The sequence below is a fragment of the Chelonia mydas genome, chromosome 1, assembly GCF_015237465.2.
Source record: "Chelonia mydas isolate rCheMyd1 chromosome 1, rCheMyd1.pri.v2, whole genome shotgun sequence".
In the NCBI taxonomy this organism is placed as follows: Eukaryota; Metazoa; Chordata; order Testudines; family Cheloniidae; genus Chelonia; species Chelonia mydas.
This window is the reverse complement of record NC_057849.1, coordinates 338,250,690-338,273,397: the sequence shown is the minus strand read 5'-3', so window position 1 is coordinate 338,273,397 and position 22,708 is coordinate 338,250,690. Positions and strand designations below refer to the sequence as shown.

At 41.4% G+C, this 22,708-nt stretch overlaps 1 protein-coding gene and 1 long non-coding RNA gene across 3 annotated transcripts in view; both read right to left on the bottom strand.

Moving 5' to 3' along the window:
* MKLN1 (muskelin 1) overlaps positions 1–18,971 on the bottom strand; it is a 194,606-nt gene extending 175,635 nt beyond the window's left edge. Inside the window, exon 1 of one of the 2 annotated variants that reach the window (XM_037889362.2) lies at positions 18,842–18,971. In XM_037889362.2, coding sequence (XP_037745290.1) covers positions 18,842–18,942 — 101 coding nt within the window. In that variant the 5' untranslated portion in view covers positions 18,943–18,971. Of the gene's footprint in view, positions 1–4,416; positions 4,475–18,841 lie in introns of those variants that run through there. The other variant, XM_043520782.1, reaches the window with a different exon arrangement.
* LOC122461394 lies at positions 254–10,615 on the bottom strand. Its single transcript, XR_006283254.1, has 3 exons — positions 8,627–10,615; positions 7,488–8,423; positions 254–1,938 (listed from the first exon to the last, which is right to left on the bottom strand). It is a non-coding gene; the product is annotated as an uncharacterized LOC122461394 (long non-coding RNA).
* Positions 18,972–22,708: the final 3,737 nt, after the last annotated feature.

The following is a 22,708-nucleotide window of genomic DNA, read 5'->3' as shown; positions in this document are numbered from 1 at the left end:
AGCCCAAAATGCCATTAGCCTTCTTGGCAAGGGCACACTGTTGACTCATATCCAGTTTCTCGTCCACCGTAACCCCTAGGTCCTTTTCTGCACAACTGCTGCCTAGCTGCTCAGTCCCTAGTCTGTAGCAGTGCCTGGGATTCTTCTGTCCTAAGTGCAGGACTCTGCTCTTGTCCTTGTTGAACCCCATCAGATTTCTTTTGGCCCAGTCCTCTAATTTGTCTAGGTCCCTCTGTATCCTATCCCTACCCTCCAGCATATCTACCACTCCTCCCAGTTTAGTGTCATCTGGGAACTTGCTGAGGGTGCAATCCACGCCATCTTCCAGATCATTAATGAAGATATTGAACAACACCGGCCCAGGACCGACCCTTTGGGCACTTCGCTTGATACCGGCAGCCAACTAGACAGAGGGAGCAGTGCAGTGGGAGAAGCTGTTTCAGACAGACAGGAACCAAGCTAATATGCATGTGCAATTATGGCCTTAATAATATGGGACCTGCCAATTTCAGAAATCACATCTCTCCTTCTGTCATATTACCAAAAGTTGGGTCAGCAGATGTACACAAGCTGAGGCCCCCTCAATTTAAAAGGGAGGAAGTTGTTAGCAGCATGCTATCTGAAACTGGCCCTGAACTCTGAGTTCACGCCTCTCCCTTCAACTTGTCCAAAATAGCCCACATCTGTCCACCTGCAAGGCATGCTGCAAATCCCATTTATTTTCAGAGGGTTTGGGAGAGCCATGAATGGAGTCTGTGCACTAAAGATTGAAATCTCTGGCAAAGGTGGCTTTTCCACTTCCTTTGCTTGGCTTCCAGGTCTCTGCTGAATTTGTGTGTGTAGTTAGCAGTTGGCTTGTATTTTATGGGGCAAAAGCAACTAAAGATCAAGAGATTTTTTTGTTTCATGTATACTTAAATACAATAAATTAATTCAGTTAGCCATACGGGATTAGAGATTTACCCTCTATATGGGAAAGCAGTTAGTTAAAGGGCTTGCCTCCACTTAAAATGGTGCCACTGTAGCACTTCAGTTTAGACACTACCTACGCTGACGGGAAAGTCTCTCCCATTAGGGTAGGTAAAGCACCACCCCAAGAGGCAGTAGCTAGATCAACTGAAGCGTTCTTCCGTCATCCTAGCGCTATCTACATGGGGAGTTAGGCTGGTTTAAAAACACTGCTCAGGGATGTGGATTTTTCACACTCCTGACCATCGTAGTTAAACCAACCTAATTTTCTAGTGTAGAGCAAACCAATGCAAAAAAAGTCACAAATCAAACTCTTGCATCTTAGTAACCACTTATGCCTCAATTAGTCTTCATTCAGCGTTCAACCTGACAGCTTATCCCATCACACTTCCATAAATTCAGAAAACAGGACCAATTTCTGTCAAACTTTGCAACCTACACAAGTTTGCATTTTCTTGAGCATTCCTGTGAGTACATTATATGACTTGCAAATTTCTTAACACTGTAGGAATGGGAATGGACAAAGCAGGATCAAAGATTTGTCACAGCAGCAGAAGCTAGACTATACACTGAAGAATACAACATAGTACTTACAGTTGCTACAGGTGAAGACGAATAAAATGAACATACTAAGGGAATTCTTTACCATATGACTGTCATACAGAAAAAGGGAGCATTTTTACCACAGGATAGCAGATGCAAGTTACCTATTCCACTACAAAATCATAATGGAGACAAAGCACTGTTTAGTTTTTACCATGTGGTAGCTAAGAGAAACTCCACCCATGGTTGACTTTGGAGTAAAAATGACAGTGCCTTGTCTCCACCAGGATTTTACAGCAGGATAGTAAATGGGAGTTGTCCCCCGCTTAAGGTAACTCACATTTTTTTGCAGCGAATACGTAGCCACAGACTATTCACCATCAAAAATAGGTTCCATTTGACTTGCAGAGGTATCACTCATTATGTCTTCAAGAAGGATATAGAAAAATTGGAGAGGGTTCAGAGAAGAGCCACAAAAATGATTAAAGGATTAGAAAACATGCCTTATAGTGAAACTCAAAGAGCTCAATATAGCTTATTGAAGAGAAAGGGTGACTTGATCACAGTCTATAAATATCTACATGGGGAACAGAAATTTCATAAAAGAGCTGTTCAACCTGGCAGACAGAGTATAGCAACATAACAGGGTTCAAAAAAAGAACTAGATACGTTAATGGAGGATATTCCATCAATGGCTATTAGTCAGGACAGGCAGGGATGGTGTCCCTAGCCTTTGTTTGCCAGAAGTTGTGAATGGGTGACGGGATGAATTACCACCTGTTCTGTTCATTCCCTCTGGGGCACCTGGTATTGGCCACTGTCGGAAGACAAGACACTGAGCTAGATGGACTTTTGGTCTGACCCAGTATGGCCGTTCTTAAGTTATTATATGACTGGAGGATGAAGCCAGATAAAAATCTGGGCCATATTTCTAGTCTGAATTTATCACGGAGGGCAATTAACTACTGGAACAACTTACCAAGGGTTGTGGTGGATTCTCCATCACCGGCAATTTTTAAAATCAAGATTGATTTTTTACTAAAAGATATTCTTTAGTTCAGGCACAGCTATTGGACTTGAAGCAGGAATTGACACAAGGAAATCCTATGGCATCTGTTATGCAGGAAGTCAAACTAGACTTTCACGAACAGTCCCTTCTGGCCTTAAGATATTTTTCATAGATGAACAGATTTTTATCACAGTCCCCAAAATGAGAAAAATCTACATCAGCAAATCCATTAGAGGAGCAAAGAATTAAATGATGCCCCCAAAACATTGACACAAAGTGACCATCACATACATTTCTTCAGTAATCCACGGCTCCTATTTCTCATCTCCACCAACCCAAAATCCAGTTGGGAAGCACTACGCAAATCTACTCTGCCACCCTCCCAGCCTTGCCCCTCCATCATCCAGGATATAGGATAACAGTGTTGTGATTCTGTTCATAAATGTTGGTAATACAATGAGAGCTTTTACCTTTTCCTCAGCAATTAACTGATGTAAAAAGCGTTGATTAAAATATGGATCTTTTACCTTGGAGTTAATTAATGGAAAAATACAAGCAGAATAATTGCAGACTAAGAAATGCAGTTCAAATATACTTCCGAAGTGTTCCATGAAACAGCAGCACTCACCATAAGTTACTAGAGACAACATTTAACAAAACAAAGCTAGCACAGTATTTGCTACTGCAGCTATTTCAATCCAGAATTGCATACAGACTGCCTCTTTTATAAAAAAAAGAAGTACCATAAGTTTCTGTACCTTATAAAACTTGTGTTGTGACCCAATTATGCAGTTCCTTCTTAAAGAACAAACCAAGTTTAGCTTCACAGGGAATTTTATAGACCCATTCCTAATTTCTTATTGATATGAACCAAACCAAATAGGTGGCTTGTATTGCTACAATGTTTTTCCATAAACAAACTTGCTGCTCAGAATAGTAGAGCTTGTGCTCACATTTTGCATTATAGCTAAGAGGTTTCCAAGAGCACCTTCAGAGTTAACTCCTCACTAGTTCTTTCTTTTCATGGACCCAAATAAATTTACTGTAATTTATAAAAAGAAAAGGAGTACTTGTGGCACCTTAGAGACTAACCAGTTTATTTGAGCATGAGCTTTCGTGAGCTACAGCTCACTTCATCGGATGCATAGCATATCGTGGAAACTGCAGAAGACATTATATACACACAGAGACCATGAAACAAATGATGGAAATGGAAATGGCTCTACTTGATGATCACTTTAGATAAGCTGTTGCCAGCGGGGGAGTGAGGTGGGAGGAAGTTTTGTTTCATGGTCTCTGTGTGTATATAATGTCTTCTGCAGTTTCCACGATATGCTATGCATCCGATGAAGTGAGCTGTAGCTCACGAAAGCTCATGCTCAAATAAACTGGTTAGTCTCTAAGGTGCCACAAGTACTCCTTTTCTTTTTACGAATACAGACTAACACGGCTGTTACTCTGAAAACTGTAATTTATGTAGCTTCAAAGCTGTGATGCACATTTACAAGCATCTACAAGGCTTGTTTTATTTTTAAAATTAATCAGATTAATGAGGTTTACATTGTTCTGTGTCACTCTGAATAAAGATGACCACAGTATCAATTTAGACAAAGGGATAACTAATGTTATTCCTGACTTACACCAAATGAAGTTAATCCTAATTCACACCAGCAAGAAAGGAGAATCAGGCCCCTATAGTCTTTTTTTGACATAAGCTCTATCTGTTTGCATTCTCTTAAACCTCTACTAATAGTTTAGGCTCAACACAGAATCATGACATGTTTAAGACACTACAGGACTGTCTAAGCTATGCACTTCCATTCTTGCGTTTCATCTATACAGAAATGATCTCTTGGTATCGTCTGTTGCATTACTATGGTTTTCTGGCAACATACACTTGTGTGGATCTCCAGTGATTCTTTGCACAATTTTGTAAGATCTCTAAAGAAGCTGGGCAACTGTCAAACAAAAATATCCATAAAGTAAGCTTTTAATGAAAGCGAAGAAAAAATTTTAAGACATTCAGCAGTGATTCTGCAATAGTGTAGCATTGTTCTTACACAAGCATCACAATACTATTAACACTTCACTACATAGGAAGGTGTGAATTCCTGCTTTCATAAATCTCACTGCAGAGCTGTTCACTTATCTACAATCTCTCTGCCATAGCCACACCTGTTAACATGTACCAGCCTTATAGCTCACTCTTAACTCCCCCAAATATGCTGCATGCTCAAGACTTGCCTATAAAGCACTTAGAAACAAACATGTACAGTAAAACTCGTTTACAGAGAACTGATACAGTGAAATTCTAAGTACAGTGAAGTCAAATTTAAGTCCCCAATGTGCTAAAATGTGCAAACTAATTCTGAATAAAGTGCATTTCCATCTCTGAAAACATGACCTCACTCTAGGAGTTACCATATTTAACAATCATATATGTTATTTTAAATAAAATGTTAGATACAGTTATGTTCAATTACAATGAAATTATGGTTGTGTTTTACTTTGTTCAATTGGATTTTGAACTCAAAATTCCTGGAAATTAATTTCATACCAGGTTGTCTTCAGTAAAGTGTACTTTGGAAATTTCTGCCACACAGTAAGGTTTGTTCCACCCTTGTTATTTTTACCTGGAGACAAACTTTCCCGTGCTTTGAAATCCGCCTTAATAAATAGCTTGAAAACTCTCTCTCCCCTCCGCAACTAGTCAAGAGAAAATCATTATTCAGGTAAAATATAATAACTCACGGGAAGAACTTGCAAGATCCCCTGTCCCCACAACCCAGCTTTAAATTTATACTTGACCGTTTTCTTAGCAGGTACATCTTCAGAAATAATACAGATTAATGACAGGTTTCAGAGTAACAGCCGTGTTAGTCTGTATTCGCAAAAAGAAAAGGAGTACTTGTAGCACCTTAGAGACTAACCAATTTATTTGAGCATGAGCTTTCGTGAGCTACAGTTCACTCCATCGGATGCATACTGTGCATCCGATGAAGTGAGCTGTAGCTCACGAAAGCTCATGCTCAAATAAATTGGTTAGTCTCTAAGGTGCCACAAGTACTCCTTTTCTTTTTGCGAATACAGATTAAGGTGATTAATTGATCGAACTCAGCCATGAAAAGCAAATACTTGAAGTTATCCTTACTCTCACAAGCCAATTTACTCTCATCCAGAACTGGCTTCTCTTAAATCTTAATGATGCTTTTGTATCACCAATGAAGAGATGCTACTGGAAATCCAGCAACTCTAAACTTTGCAGAGTACAATGAAGTAACGTAAGAATATCTGTGTAATAAGAAGGAAATATTTTCAAGTATTACATGTGCAAAAGAGGAGACCATAAGTAACCATGAGCTGGAAATTCTTCATAAACCCTGCAGGTTTTGAACCCATATTGCTAATTTGGTCCCTAAATAATCACTTGGTGTTGTTACCCAGTAAGAAACGCAGCCATCTTTTTAAGAAAGTGTTCCAATAAAAATTTAACCACAGAAAAGGCTGATCATCAGAATAATTGGGCCCACCATATTGGATCAGATCAATGTACTAACTGGATCAGTAACTTGTTTCCAACAGCAGCCTGTACCAGATTCTTGCTTTTTCTCTGAAGTATCTCTTTACCAATTGGAAAGTTTCTTTCTGATCTGGTCACTTAGTGGCCAATTCTACACTGAAGCGTTAAGCTTTTGACTCTAGTAATGTAACTGTATGTCCTCATTATCCAGAAACTGAACATTTTTTTTTTTAAATCCTGCTAAGCTCTTGGCCTCAATATACAGCAGCCATGACTGCCGGAGGTTAATTGTTCATTGCATAAAATCGTATTTACTTTTATCAGTTTTAAGGTTTCCACTTTCCAATTTCATTGGCTGTTCCCTTGTTCATCCATTATTGGAAAAGATAAGTAAGCACAACTAACTTACCTTCTCTGAACCCCTCAATAATTTTGTATACTTCTATCATGTCCCCTTTAGTCACCCCCCTCTTTAAAGAGTCCTAATATTTCACTCTCTCCTCATTAAAAAAACTCAAAAAATAATCATTTTTGTGGCCTTTCCTTGAACCACATCTATTTCTACTCTCTTTAGATGGGGTAATCAACTGTGAATTGAACACAGCAGTCCTGGTGAGGGCTACCTTCAATTTAAATATGACTTTTTTTTATTCCATTCTTTATACATCTGAACTTTGTTTGCTTTTTTTGCCCATTGCTAAGCACAGAGCAGCTGTTTTTATAGAGCTGAATACAATGATACCCAAGTCTTTCCTGTGTGGTTACAGTTAGTTTGGAACATAGTGACATTTACAACTTATTTAAATTATTCCTCCCCATGTTGACCTGGCATTTAACCACAATGGATTTTCATTCGCCATAACATTGTCATTCAGTTAGCTTTGCTAGATCCCCTGAGGTTCTTCACACATTTCTAATCTTTAATATCCTAAAGAATATTACTAATTTATTTTACAACAGCATAAAAAAGCCCTAGGAGGGATTGTGGTCCCACTGTACTAGGTAATATATAAATGCAGAGAGTCCCTGCCTCAATGAGCCTCAGTCTAGAGCTCTGAATCTGTAAGCACTTATGTTCCCAACTTGGACAGAATGGATAAAGGAATTTTACAGCTGGACTATAGAATAACTAGACTTTAAAGTCTCAGTAACTCCATTTCCTTTTGTATAAACACACTTCAAATGAAATGTTCTTGATTGTTCTCCAGTTGAAAAAGTATTAATGAATACAGTTACTTTTTATATCAGTTGTGTATAAATGCCTAGTTTTAACAGCATTCTATGAATAATTAACAGATTTTAACACCAGAAGGGACCCACGTATTCTAGCCTCCTGTATGACACAGGACACAGAATATCACTACAGTGATTCCTGCTACAAGCCTAATAAATCATGATTAAACTAGAGCGTACATTGTAGTACCCATCATTTTGGGGGGAACCTACCATGTCTCCAGGTTTAAAGAGATCCTATCTGGGGATATTTTTAAGAGCTTCCTGTATCATTCACCAGTGTTCGGAAAGGATCACATGCATGTAAAAAGACAAAAAAGATAGGGGATTGATAGCAACAATGAAATAGCATTCTCAGAAGTGGGTTATTGACATGAAGGATGACGGCAAAGATAGTGTGTCACTCAGGTAGTCATAACAACTAAAAAGTAGAAATCACTGGCCAGCCACATTGGTCATGAGTTAATAGAAGTGACAATCCTGCTTATGTTCCAGGAGGAGTCTGTTCTAAAGGTGTTGAAATTTCATTTCCTAAATTTGGACTACTTCATCCTAATCTGAGAAACCAACTGGATGTAGAAAATGCAAGGGGGGGGGGGGGGGGGGGGGGAAAAAAAAAAACAGTCTATCTTTAAACTTCCACCTCGTTTTTGTTCATTGCTTAGCAAAAGAAAAGATCTAATAAATAGGAAATATAACACTTGCTAATTTATATTTGTTAACAATGAAGTCTCTGAAGAAGTGTAATTTAGTAAAACAAAGTCACTGATTAAAGAAAGCCGGTATATATTACCAGACAGTATTACAACCTTTCAAGCAGTTAGCTTTACCTATTTGATGTATTAAAAGTATAAGACTGTTAGAGAAGAGTTAAAAATTTGTTTCTAAAATGTGTACTGATTTTATTTAAAGTCAGTATACCCCAAATACAAAGCTAACAGTGATATAGCCACGCAATTAAATGGAACATCAAATTTTGCATTATCTAGGCTGATTCAATTAAGAGTATTGAGGGGGATACTTTCCTAAAACCACTCACTATTTCTGTTTCTTTTTAACTTCAGCCTTCACCTATGTTAATACTTGGTAAATATGTACATTTGCATCAATACATTTATTACTTTAAATTTATACTAAAATACAGTTCCTCTGGTGACCCCCTTTTTCTCCAGGCCATTCACTTCTCAAGGTCCACCCACTGCCATCAGAGATTGCCATCCCTGTTAAAGCAAAGTAAGGTGTTCACAGTAGGGTTCCTGAGATACTGTCGCTCCAACTGCTGCTGCTGCCGCCACCATTTACTTACTCATAGGGAGAGCCTGCACCTTCCATAGGCCAATTCCCAGAGCCACTGGGACACATGCCCCACTTGCTCAGAGATAGGAGGAAGGCACTCTGGTTCTGTATCCCACACAGTCCTTTTTCAGATCATTAAACACCAGATTATCCAATTCTCTCAGGCTTAGACTTATATAGCACAAGTGTTAATAATCAGGTCCACCATATGTGACTGATCCCTGTTCCTCCTGGCTAGTGAAAGATCTTCTCGGACCCTTGCCGCCCCCAAAAAAGACTAAATATTTCCTTCTAGGAGAAAATGCTACCTCCCACCCTAAAGCAACTGTATTTTGCTAGTCCTAAAGAAATTAGTACTCTGCACAGGTAACCTTGGCTAATTACCATCTTATGTTAAGCCTCATCTTCCTATGCTATCTTCTTGATTAGCTTGCTTACAATCATCTCCAGACCTACTTAACATGCTCCACAGCCTTGGAGCCATCTCAGTCAGGATTCAGGCCAAGGCATGGCACAGACACATAACTTGTTGCCCTTGTGGATGATATCCTCCTGTCCACAGAAATGCATACTTAGCCTACTGGGCCTATATGTGGCATTCAACACAGCTGATGACCATCACATTCTTCTATCTCCCTTCAAGAAACTATAAGCGTTCATCCTAAAATTGTCAGAATCTTCTCTCTCAGACCAACCCAGACAGATGTGATGGGGAACTGTTCCAACACTCCCAGAGCATTCATCTACCAAGTCCAGCAAAGCTCTACCCTGTCCCCCGTCTTACTGCAGAAACTGTAACACTTGGGAATCTGGCAAGACCCTACAGTCTAAAATGTCAGCAATATGAAGAGGATACCCAGCTCAACACGTCCTTCAAATCAGATGTAAGCATCACTATCTCCTAGACTTCCCAATGCCTTGAGAAGACCCACCACCCCAGTTATAGTGAACCCAGGTAAGGCTGATGTTCGGAAAAGGTGAACACTTTGAAGAATTTGCCTACTCCATAACATCCCTTTCTATCAACGGCATGGGCCCACTGATAATGAAGCTGCTTGCAGCTTTGTGAACCTCCCAGACTCTTCAGTGCTTTTATTTAGTTTTTCCATGGATGGGACCTCTCTAAATTTTTCAATTCCTAGGTTAGTCTGAAGTATTCACATAAAGATATTTAAAATGTTTTTGATGCTATAAACATCAGGTTCCAACTTCAGTCTGTGACTGAGAACTTTACCAAGTCTAAAACAGAAGTTATTAAAAAGCACAGGATTTTTATAGGACTACTAGGAAACAATAAATCAAGTTCTAGAACTGTCTGGGGCAGGGAGGGAAATGGGTGGAGTCACTGGAGAGAGAGCAGGGCATGACTAATGGGCAAAATCACTTTTCTTTGGGTGTTGAAAAGGAGGAAGAGGGTAAAGTCCTGAACTATTAAAAGCACATTGCTTGATAGAATCAAAGAACAACTTCAAGGTGGGTTGTGCATCTGATAACATGATAAAGCTCACTAGCTCATCTTATTTTTCAGTAGTCACTATCAGAATTCACTGTATGGTTGTTTCTGATTCCAACAATAAATGTTACAGCTGCTGATCAATATTGAAAGCAGGTCATTAGTGCATAGGGATTACCAGACATTATCAAATAGTGTGTGAATTTATCTAACTCTGTGTTCAAAATTGAAGAAAGAAGTTGGAAACAATCAACTGAATAAACTAAAGAAATAAAAACAGATATGTTTTCTAAAAGTAAAATGTAAATGTTGACAAAAGCTGTTAAGTAGTAAGATGGAAGACGTTCATTCTCATATCAAGTAAAAAAATAATCACTTGCTTTGGATAACACAAGGTCAAATTCATTATTGAAGGAAACTTGTCTATTGACATAGAAGACCAGAACAGAGTTTTTGATGACCCAGCAAGGGATATGCCACTATCAAAATATTGCCAGGATGATTTAAAAAAAAAAAGTGTCTGGTTCCAGGTTTCCAGTAGCAATTCCATGCCAACTGCATTCAGGAGTGGTCTCCACTCATCTTCAACACCCAGAAGTATAGTAAAGATTAATCAGTAATTATGCCATAAAAAAAAAAAAAAAAAGACAGACTTGAAGTTCGAGCTGCAACTTTCTTTTATAACCTTCAGTGCAGCACACACAAAAAATCCATTTATTTAAATTATTCAGACACTTTGCCCTGGATATACTCTTCCAGACTGATTTAAACTTGCTGGTTCACTACTACATGCAGCAACAGAAAAGCTAGGGAAAGAACAGAGGAATAAAAGAATTAGGTACAATAACGCATATCACTTACTGGGTCAATTCTCATTTTCAGCAAGTATTATACAATCTCTAAAGGGAAAAATGTGTTCCTATTTAATAGAAGTGATTCTATACATTAAAAGGAAAACCTCATTAGCATACAAGTCGCTGAAGATGCCATCCAAGAATGCCGACAAAAGCATGATATGGTCTTTTATGTACTCTGAAAACAAAAATAAAATAAGGATGAAAATTTAGGTACAACCATCTAAGCTTCTGACACATGAATGGAGAGCACACTTCAGCTCACTGAGAAAGTATTAAGACCTAAAGTGATCTAAAGCACACTATGGTGGTTCAGAGTAGCAGCCGTGTTAGTCTGTATTAGCAAAAGGAAAAGGAGTACTTGTGGCACCTTAGAGACTGACAAATTTATTTGAGCATAAGCTTTTGTGAGCTACAGCTCACTTCATCGGATGCATTCAGTGCATTCAAGGAAGTGAGCTGTAACTCACAAAAGCTTATGCTCAAATAAATTTGTCAGTCTCTAAGGTGCCACAAGTACTCCTTTTCTTTATGGTGGTACAAACATTCTTCCACAATTGCCATTAGCAGCATAACTGACTGAAAGAGGGCAGATGGATGGTTGAAATGCAGACACACTGAGGAAAATTGTTTCTCTACATCTGCATCCAACTGTCATTAAGTATGTTGACATTTGCACTGTGTACAAGGATGACTGATCAAAATATAGCATGCTTTTTACCTAATGGACTCTACATAACAGCACTAAACATATACAGTAGAACCTCAGAGTTACAAACACCAGAGTTACGAACTGCCCAGTCAACCACACACCTGATTTGGAACTGGAAGTATGCAATCCGGCAGCAGCAAATATAGAAAGTAAATACAGTACTGCGTTAAATGTAAACTACTAAAAATATAAAGGGAAAGATTTAAAAAATGCTTTAATAAGGTAAGGAAACTGTTTCTGTGCTTGTTTCATTTAAATTAAGATGGAAAAAAGCAGCATTTTTCTTCTACATAGTAAAGTTTCAAAGCTATATTAAGTCAATGTTCAGCCATATACTTTTGAAAAAAAAAACACCTATAACATTTTGTTTAGATTTAAGAACATGTCAGAGTTACAAACAACCTCAACTGCAGAGGCATTCGTAACTGAGTTCTACTGTAAAGCCAACAAAGGCATTTTCAGAGGGACCTGACAGACTGCAATCTGATGACACTACTGTTGCAGTCCCAATGGAAATCTAACAAACAAACTGGAACTACTTAAGGAAAGTCCAAAAACAAGCTTCAGGAACTTCTCAAACTGTCTTGACTGATCACAAATCAAAGGCTGAGTCCAGAACAGGAATAAAAAGTTGATTTGTGACCAGTGGAACATAAGTGAGTTCCTCCTTCTACCATTTAAAATTAGAATACAAATTTCGACTCAGTCTAAGAAGCAGCTTGTCACATCAGTTATTTAGAAAAACTGTGGAAATATAATCTCAAAAAAAATAGGACAGCTGAATTCAGAATGTTACCAGTTTTCAAAAAAAAAAAAGAAAATGAAAAGCCACTCCAGCCAGCTCAGAATCAATCAAGAACATTCTTAGCACTTTGACTGTTCTGATCAAAAATTTTTAATAGGTTAGATTGTGAAAAAGCAAGTATATCCATATCTAAGGGTAAATACAAGAATGGTAGGTAATTAGTTTACTCCTGGGGGGAATTCTGTCTCAAATTAAAAAATGTGCACCAAAATATTAAAAATTCTGCATATTTTATTTGTCAAAACACCACAATATAATCACACCAGTTTCAATTATTTTGGTAATTTATTTCAAAATACCTGTCAGCAAATACGTCTAACAATACAGACAGAGAAAAAGATTCAGGAAATGTTTTTTGACAAATAGATTCCTTACTAGGCATATTAATACAGAACTCTGAGTAATAATTTATTTAAATTACAATACAGAAACATATTTCCTGCAACCCTCAAAAGCACTGCAAAGTCTTGAGGAGTCAGAAGTAATGGAGGAACTGAGGGAGAAGGAAGTAATTGCTGGGAAGGAGCCTGGGAGTGAACCTGGAGGGTTGCTGGATGTGTGAGAAAAGTACGGAAAAGTACCTTATATGGCAGATGAGCCAGGTACTCTCTGTTCTGGTGCCACAGCAACCCCTGGTGGGCAAAAGGCATAACTACAGCACCTCTCCATCAGAATATTGGGGGGGGTACACAGAAAAGACAATCAGCAGGGGACATGAATTCTGTGCATGTGCAGTGGTGCAGAATTCCGCTGGACTAAAAACAATTCTGGACAATGCATGCATTTTTGTGTCTGAGGTATATGCCTATGAAGTGAAACAGCACACCTTTTCTGTTTCACTTAATAAAAACCCTGAAGGGAATTTTCTAGTTTTATCACTTTACAGGAAAAAATATGGCATTTTTAAGGGTGGAAAAAAGTCACAACAAACCAGTCAGCAACATGAGACAGCCCTTTCTTCCCAGGGGGCTGAGCCTGTCAACTCTTGGCAATGTCAGTCTACAGTGAGTCAGACCAAGAGATGGAAGGAAAAACTGGATTTTCCTTCTTGTCTTGCAGATATCAAGCTACTCCAGCACCATAAAATGACGACTAAACTAGGCACTATTTAGAGGTTCAGGCTGCTATGTACTAGAAAGATAGCCCCAGTGGAATACACTTATGGGACATCAAAAGGTACCAATGTCTATCCGCTTCTTTCCACATACTGTATTTAATACACACCAGGATGTACTCCCTTAAGAAGAATTTTCAACAAATCCAGCTCAGATCAATAGTGACCAAAGTCATTGTATAATATCACAGAAACAACCATCTGATTGTAAAGTGAGTTAGTGGTCCTTAGTGCCATTTGCACCTTGCTGGTATTTCAGTCCATGCTTTTTCACACTCTACCCGAGCAGTTCATATAGATTAACAAGATGGGGAAGCAGGCGAGAGCTATGAAAGTGGAGGATCAGGTGCTCAGCACAACTCTCCAGGAGCAGCCTCATCCAGTTGAAATAGCACTAAGATTACTTCAGTCTATCTTGCTACTCTCTGCCACATCTGAGGCAGGACAGCAGAATTCCATGATTGATCTTATCAAATCCTACAAAGTGGTCCAGCAATGAGTGTATGAATTTGTTCTAGACTCCATTTTCCTGGCAACAGCTCATAACTTTCCCAAGAACCAACAGAGTCAATGACATGATTCCTGGATTCTTGAAGCCCTTGCTGCTGCACGTGGAGTTCTGAATAGCAGCAGCAAAAGTGTCCTGATCATTATTAACTTCATCTGACTGCTTGGGAAACTCAGGAACAGCTTTAAAGATGCTGGAGCTGTCGTCCTGCAAATTCAAGAGTACTTCCTTGGGTGATACTTGGAAGTTTCTCTATAAACACATAGACTTAACCTATTTTTAAAGAATCTGAACTCAGATTCTGCAATAACTAATAGTTTTGCAATCACCAACCTACAAACAAACAAACAAAAAGTCCCCAGAGAAGATGTCCCAATTGTCAATGCCAAACAGGTGAGTAGATTGCCAAGTACTGGCTGTACTTCCAGCCTCTTGGCCCCAGCCCCATATTAACAGAAAGCAACCAGAGAGTTATCTGAATGCTACCTATAAATATTTGTGTAACATTCAGGGAGAATACCTAGAACCATGTTAACTGTTTAAAAATTAAACTTCAGTTCCAAGCCTTCTACATTTTATCCATTTAGCAGTTTAAGTCAACAATGGATTCAGCTCCCCACTAGCATTCAAAAAGCTGCTGCTAGCAGGGCTCTAGCTGGCCAGCAGGGACAAGGATTTTGCACTTCATAATTTTGTTTCACATTTAAAATCATGCTGAGTACCGAAGGTGAGTCACTAAACCATGGTTTTGTTAGTAGAGTCCATGAGAGATGGACAGAAGAAATCGTGTCCACACTAATACTTCACCACAACTGTAGTAAGCATGGTTCTACTCCCAGTGACAGGGCTAATCATTTTGGGGAAACCAGCATTAATTCAATCCATAACAGAGTAGTACATAGTCTCCTAGCATGCCCCATTATGGTTCAAATAATTCAGATTTACAGTGTAGGCAGAACTGGACCATGTTTTAACTGTGGGCCCTAGCAACATTTCTGGACCATAATTTGGTCTGGTCCTGTCTACTTTTAAAACAAGCCACATTTTAACTGTGTCATGGAGTACATCCTGTAATTGCATCATCTCCACTCCCAAAGGATTTTTTCAAAATTTCAATACTCCTTCCCATGCTGATTCCACTTAACATTTCTCCATTTAAAAAGAGTGGCAGAATACATTAGCCTGCAGGCAAGGGAAATTATTGTTCCTTGCCTTTACATTTGGTATGATGTTTAAGTTAAGTCTCCAAACAGTTAGTGTGAAATCACCAAGTGATGTGTTTTAGTCCATTACCACTAGGATCATTCTCAGCCCAACTATGCAATATTTATCAATTATCTGGAAGAAAACATGCAAACTTTAGCAGCAATGATTTTATACAACAGAAAAATTACGAGAATAACTGTAAGGACGTGTCACCTATACAGAGTAACCCAGATTGCTAGTAATCTGGGCACACTAAAACATATACTTTAATTAGGGCCGTCGATTAAGCGCAGTTAACTCACATGAGTAACTCAAAAAAATGAATTGCGATTAATCTCGCTGTTATACAACAGAATAGCAATTTAAATTAAATATTTTTGGATGTTTTTCTACATTTTCAAGTATATTGATTTCTGTTACGGCACAGAATACAAAGTGTATAGTGCGCACTTTACATTATTTTTTATCACAAATATTTGTTCTGTAAAAATGATAAAAGAAATAGTATTTTTCAAGTCACCTCATACAAGTACTGTAGCAATTCTTTGTCATGAAAGCGTAACTTACAAATGTAGATTTTTGTTACATAACTGTACTCAAAAACAAAACAATGTTAAAGTTTAGAGCCTACAAGTCCACTCAGTCCTACTTCTTGTTCAGCCAATCGCTAAGACAAACAAGTTTGTTTACATTTACGGGAGATACTGCTGCCTGCTTCTTATTTACAACGTCACCTGAAAGTGAGAACAGGCGTTTGCATGGCACTTTTGTAGCCGGTGTTGCAAGACATTTATGTCCCAGATATGCTAAACATTCATATGTCCCTTCATGCTTCGGCCACCATTCCAGAGGACATGCTTCCATGCTAATGATGCTTGTTAAAAAAAATGCATTAATTAAATTTGTGACTGAACTCCTTGGGGGAGAACTGTATGTTTCCTGTTTGGTTTTACCACATTCTGCCATATGTTTCATGTTATAGCAGTCTCAGATGATGACCCAGCAAGTTTGTTTTAAGAACGCTTTCACTGCAGATTTGACAAAACGCAAAGAAGGTACCAATGTGAGATTTCTAAAAATAGCTACAGAACTGGACACAAGGTTTAAGAATCTGAAGTGCCTTCCAAAATCTGAGAGGGACAAGATGTGGTGCATGGTTTTGGAAGTCTTAAAAGAGCAACGCTCAGATGTGGAAACAACAGAACCCGAACCACCAAAAAAGAAAATCAACCTTCTGCTGGTTGCATCTGACTCAGATGATGAAAATGAACATGCGTCGGTCCGTTCTGCTTTGGATCATTATCGAGCAGAACCCGTCATCAGCATGGACGCATGTCCTCTGGAATGGTGGTTGAAGCATAAAGAGACATATGGATCTTTAGCATAGCTGGCACGTAAGTGTCTTGCAATGCCAGCTACAACTGTCCCATGCGAACGCCTGTTCTCACTTTCAGGTGACATTGTAAACAAACAGCAGGCAGCATTGCCTCCTGCAAATTGTAACCAAACCTGTTTGTCTGAGCGATTGGCTGAAGTAGGACTGAGTGGACTTGTAGGCTCTAACATTATACATTGTTTTATTTTTGAATGCAGTTTTTTTGTACATAATTCTACATTTGTAAGTTCAACTTTCATAATAAAGAGATTGCACTATAGTACTGGTAGTGAATTGAAAATTATTATTTCTTTTGTTTTTTTACAGTCCAAATATTCGTAGTAAAAAAATATAAAGTGAGCACTGTACACTTTGTATTCTGTGTTGTAACTGAAATCAATATATTTGAAAATGTAGAAAACATCTAAAAATATTTAAATAAATGTTATTCTATTATTGTTTAAACGTGCAGTTAAACACAATTAATTTTTTTAATCATGCGGTTAATCGCAATTTATTTTTTTAAATCGCTTGACAGCCCTAATTTTAATACAGTTATATGTAAGGTGCCACATCCACAAACATAAGTCATATTTACAGGATAGGATATTGTATCCTGAAGAGCAGAGACTCTGTAAAAAACTTAGATCAGCGTTGTAGATAACCTCTAACCACAAACACCTGGGAAGATGCTGTGGCTAAGAGGATAGTTGGCTGTATAAGCAGAACTATTCAGTGGGGAGTTTTTACCTTTGTAAATAGCACAGGTGAGACCAATACTGGCATACTACGTTCAGTTCTGGTATCAACCCTGATGCTTCTCAAATTTTTTTTTAAAGCAAACAACTACAAGATTGATTCAAGGTCTGGAAAACAAGCCTTACAAAGAGAGAGTTTAGTCTATCTGGCTTATCAATGGAAAGGTGAAGAGATGAGTTGGTCATAGCCTAGGAGTAAACATACACAGAGCAGATATCTGACACTAAAGGAATCCAGACTTGCAAAGGCATAATCAGATCCAACAGCTGGAAGTTGAAGTAAAAAATTTAAACTGGAAGTAAAACACTTTTTAAAAAAAACCTGCATACAGGTAATTAACCAATGGAAATAGAAAGGATGAGAGAACTCCATCACTTGAAGTGTAAGTCAAGACTGGATGTCAGTCTAGATGATATGCTCAAGTTCTACCAGAATTTAATAGCCTGTTTCATGCAGATGGTCAGATTGCTTACACACAAGGGCACTTTACAGAGAACCATAATGGTCACTCTGGCCTTCAAAATCTACGAAAAATTCAAAACTGAACTGGCACACAGCGGACACCACCAAGAATAAAACCAGGCCATACTATTTGTATGGTACTTATAAAGTTTATACATTTTACTGTGAACAGCCATCAGAATTTAACAGGTCATAACTAGTGGGCAGGGTGACCTAGATTCGCAGTCACCCAGACTTCACCACTTCGGTATGAACTGATGAGGCTATGCGAATAGGGTAAAATGCAGCTTCGAGCTACCGTACTTCAAGCCTGGATCAAACCTTAAAAAGCCTACTTAACCCCCACACACACACACACACATTTTAAACAGGGGAACAGAAAACGCTAACCCCGAACACCACCCCCCTCTCCTGCAGGGCTCGCATTTCAGAGGCTCGGCGAGCGAGGGGAAGGACAAGGCCACCGGGAGGAGGAAGACGAGCGACGCTGCAGGGCGAGGACACAGTCCCCGGTTTTGTCCCGTGGTGTCAGGTGGGCCACAGTTAACCGGAGAAAGGATCAGGTCACTCCCTTCCCCGGGTTAAAGCTGGTGTCCGTCCCCCTCAAGTCCCCCCCCCCAAGATGCCGGTGTCCCCTTCCTTCAGCCACCGCTCATCTCTCCTCAGGACAGCGCGGCCCGAGACCCCCCGCCGGCCTCTCTCTCTTCGCCCACAGCGGCCCGCGCCCGGCTCCCGGGCTGGGGGCAAGGCGCGGCCCGGGCGCGGCCCGACGGAGCCCAGGCTGGGCAGCGGGGGGTGCGGCTGCCCTGCCCCGGACTCCTCTGGCCGCGGCGCGGCTCAGCAGAGGGGGCCCCAGCGACCCCCCTCCCGGCTCCCCGGCGCGGGTCCCGCCGCCGCGCCAGCCCGCTCTGCCCCGCGGCCGCCTCGCCCTCCGGCCCGGCCCGCGCAGGCCCACAGCGGGGCGGCGGGGCGCGGAGGCCGCGCTCGGCCCCTGGTGTCGGCGGCGGCGGCTCGGACACTCACTCGGGCAGGTAGGTGGAGGAGAAGCTGCTCCAGCGGTGCAGGGTGTAGCCCAGCACCCGGCTCTCGGGCCCGGCCGGACCCGCGGGCCCCGCCGCCGCCATCTTGTCAGCAGCAGCAGCAGAGGGGGGAGGGGCGGGGCGGGGCAGCCGCTCTTAAAGGGGCCGCCGCCCTGCGGAGCCTGCGGGGAGCCGGGGGCCGGGAGCGGGCTGGGGAGGCGAGAGACTGGCCGGCCTGTCAGTGCGGAGAGACAAGCGGGGACAGTGCGGACAGCTGACAGACAGGCATGACAGCCCACCAGGCAGAGAGACGGACAATCCGACGGACCCACGGCAGGCAGACGGGCAGAGATTGCCGACACAGTCAGACCCGCTGCAGACAGACATTACAGACCACCAGACAGACCCACTGCAGACAGACGGGCGGACACTGCAGACAGACATTACGGACCACCAGACAGACCCACTGCAGACAGACATTACAGACCACCAGACAGACCCGCTGCAGACAGACGGGCGGACACTGCAGACAGACATTACGGACCACCAGACAGACCCACTGCAGACAGAGGGGCGGACACTGCAGACAGAGCCACTGCAGACAGACGGGCGGACACTGCAGACAGACATTACAGACCACCAGACAGACCCACTGCAGACAGACGGGCAGACACTGCAGACAGACCCACTGCAGACAGACGGGCAGCCACTGCAGACAGACACGCTGCAGACAGATGGGCAGAGATTGCCGACACAGTCAGACCCACTGCAGACAGACGGGCGGACACTGCAGACAGACCCACTGCAGACAGACGGGCAGACACTGCAGACAGACATTACAGACCACCAGACAGACCCACTGCAGACAGACGGGCAGACACTGCAGACAGACACGCTGCAGACAGACGGGCAGAGATTGCCGACACAGTCAGACCCATTGCAGACAGACGGGCGGACACTGCGGACAGACATTACGGACCACCAGACAGACCCACTGCAGACAGACGGGCAGACACTGCAGACAGCACAGGCAGACATCACAGACAAGTAGACAGCCCCTCGCTGCAGATATTGCCGGCAGACAGGCCAACACAGCAGACAGCCAGACACACACACTGCAGAGAGACAGACAGACCCAGACTACAGCCATTGCAGGCGGCCTCGGTCACATTGCAGAAAGACAGACGTTGCCGACAAGCAGACAGACATTGCAGACATAACAAACAAGCAGACAAACGTTGCAGACAGGCCCACACTGCAGGCAGCTATTGTAGATGGGCAGGGCAGGCGGGCAGTTCAGTGAGTCTGGCTTTACTGGCTGTCCAATGGGACTGTCTCTCTCTCTATGTGCTTACCTTGTGCTCTGGCATGCAGGCACTTCCAGGATGAGGACAGAATTGAACCCTTGGCCTAGTGCACGGATGGACAGACGGGGCAGGGGCTCACAGACACATGCTGAGATCCAAGACCAGGTGGTTTCTGGCAGGCCAAGCTCTGCTCCGTCCCTGGGTTGCAGTGTGGTGGCGTGTCTGCTAGGAGCCCCAGTAATAGAGTGAGGACCTGCCTGGCACTGGGCAGCAAAGAAATGGATACAAAAATAAACTACAAGAAAAGGGCTTTGTCCCTTAGGATTATTTGTCATCACCACCCATTGCTGGTTCATGGCTACTGTGTGCCATCTCATTTACGTTTTCTGATATCACAGATGTTAGAGATGGAGAGGCCTGTTAGACAATCAAGTCCATCTCCCTTTGCCACTGTAGGACTGTATTTGATAGTGTCTTGTCTAAGATCTTTAGAGCAGGGGTCCTTTTTGTTTGGTGTTTGTACAGCACCTAGCACAATGGGGTTCTGGTCCATGACTGAGGCTGCTATCTGCTACCACGGTACAAATAAGTCCCATGTGATGGGGTTTCCTCCCTAAAAAAACAAAAGGAGTACTTGTGGCACCTTAGAGACTAACAAATTTTCTCCTTTTCTTTTTGCGACTACAGACTAACACGGCCGCTACTCTGAAACCTCTCCCTCCCTAGTTATCACTTAGCCTGGCTGGGATGATTTAGTTGGTGTTGGTCCTGCTTTGAGCAGGAGGTTGTCCTAGATGACCTCCTGAGGTCTCTTCCAACCCTAATATTCTATGATTCTAAGTAGGACACATTCTGTTCTTGTATTCTTTGCTGAGAAGTCAGTCCTTCCAGTGCCAAGATGTTTTTATTCATCTTCCCTAAATCCCCTCCAGTTATTCAATATTATTAATAGTATTTATTATTTGTATTATCATAGTACCTAGGGTCCTTAGTCATGGACTAACACCTGATTGTGCTAGGCACTGTGCAAACAGAACAAAAAGGACGGTCCCTATCTCAAGGAGCTAAAAATCTCTTTCTGGTAATGTGGTGCCTAGAAGTGAATGTATTGTTTTAGGTCGGGTCAGTCCACAGCCCTTTAGAGAATACATTTTACCTCCCTGCTCTTGACTGTGTGGCTTTTTCATAAGCAGTCCACCTCAGCATTGGCCTTTTCCTTGTGATCAAATCACCACTGCAAATTTATAGCTAACTTGCTATGTAACACCATTACTGTTTTGCAGATTTCTCCCTTCCATTGAATATCTGTATTTCAAACCCTCCTTCCCCGAAAAGTTGACACTAGACAAATTGAGACTGGAAATAAGGCGTACATTTTTAACGGTGAGAGTAATTAGCCATTGAAACAATTTACCAAGAGTTGTGATAGATTCTCCATCACTGACCATTTTTAAATCGAGATTGGATGTTTTTCTAAAAGATCTGCCCTGGGAATGATCTGGGGGCAGTTCTATGGCCCATGCTATATAGGAGGTCAGACTAGATGATCACAGTGGTCCCTTCTGGCCCTGGAATCTGTGAAAACATATCAGTCTGCATTTCTGCTGAATTTAACTGCATTGTTTGCTGAACTTCTGTCCATTTCTTTAATCCACCTTTGTGTTATTTCTGAGTGCTCTCCACACTTCCACACAGGTTAGAGTCATCCGCAAATTTCATAAGTGTGCAGAGTTAGGCTTGCAGGATGTTTTCTAAGGTTAGAGGGACAGGCTGGTACTACCTATCTAGGTACTTATATGACCCATGTCACTGTTTGAGCACCTCACAATCATTAATGGATTTTATCCTCATAACACCCGTGTGAGGTAAGATCCCCATTTTACCCAGGTCTCTTGAGTCCCAGTCCAACACTCTATCCACTAGACCTTCCTTCCTACACTGACTCTTATTGTCCAAATGTGCTGCAATATATTTCAAGTAGATACCACAGTGAGGAGTATGTGGGGGACAGAGAGAGTGATAATTCATTCTTGCTTCCTCTTCCAACCGAGATAGTTGCAGCCTCAGATGATGGGGCTGAAGGAGGCTTTATTCCTTGAGTAAGTTCTTTGGACGTGATGGTGGAGACATATGCAGAAGTTACTGTGCACTGACTGGTGGATCTTGTGGCGCTATCAGCTGATGTTATGAACTTTGTTTCTGTGATGCCCCAGTAAAAGTTTATGTTTGATTTAGGGTTTGGAATGGCGAATTTAAAGGCACCGTTGAACTTATTCAAGTAAATAATACAATGCAACAGTTCCTTCATATATTTTACATTGGCTCTGAGCAGAGCTACTGTAGGTCAGGGGTAGTCAATTGTTTTTTGTCAAGGTCCAAATTTATTGGTCAAGGTATAGTCAATGTCCAGACTCCAGAGAAAATAATACAAAAATAATAATAATAATGTTAAATAATAAGTAAATAAAAAGATTTCGGGGTCCGTTCAAAAGCATCTGGTGGTCCGGATTTGGCTCACGGTCTGCCTATTGACTACCCCTGCTGTAGGTATCCCTGGAAGCCAT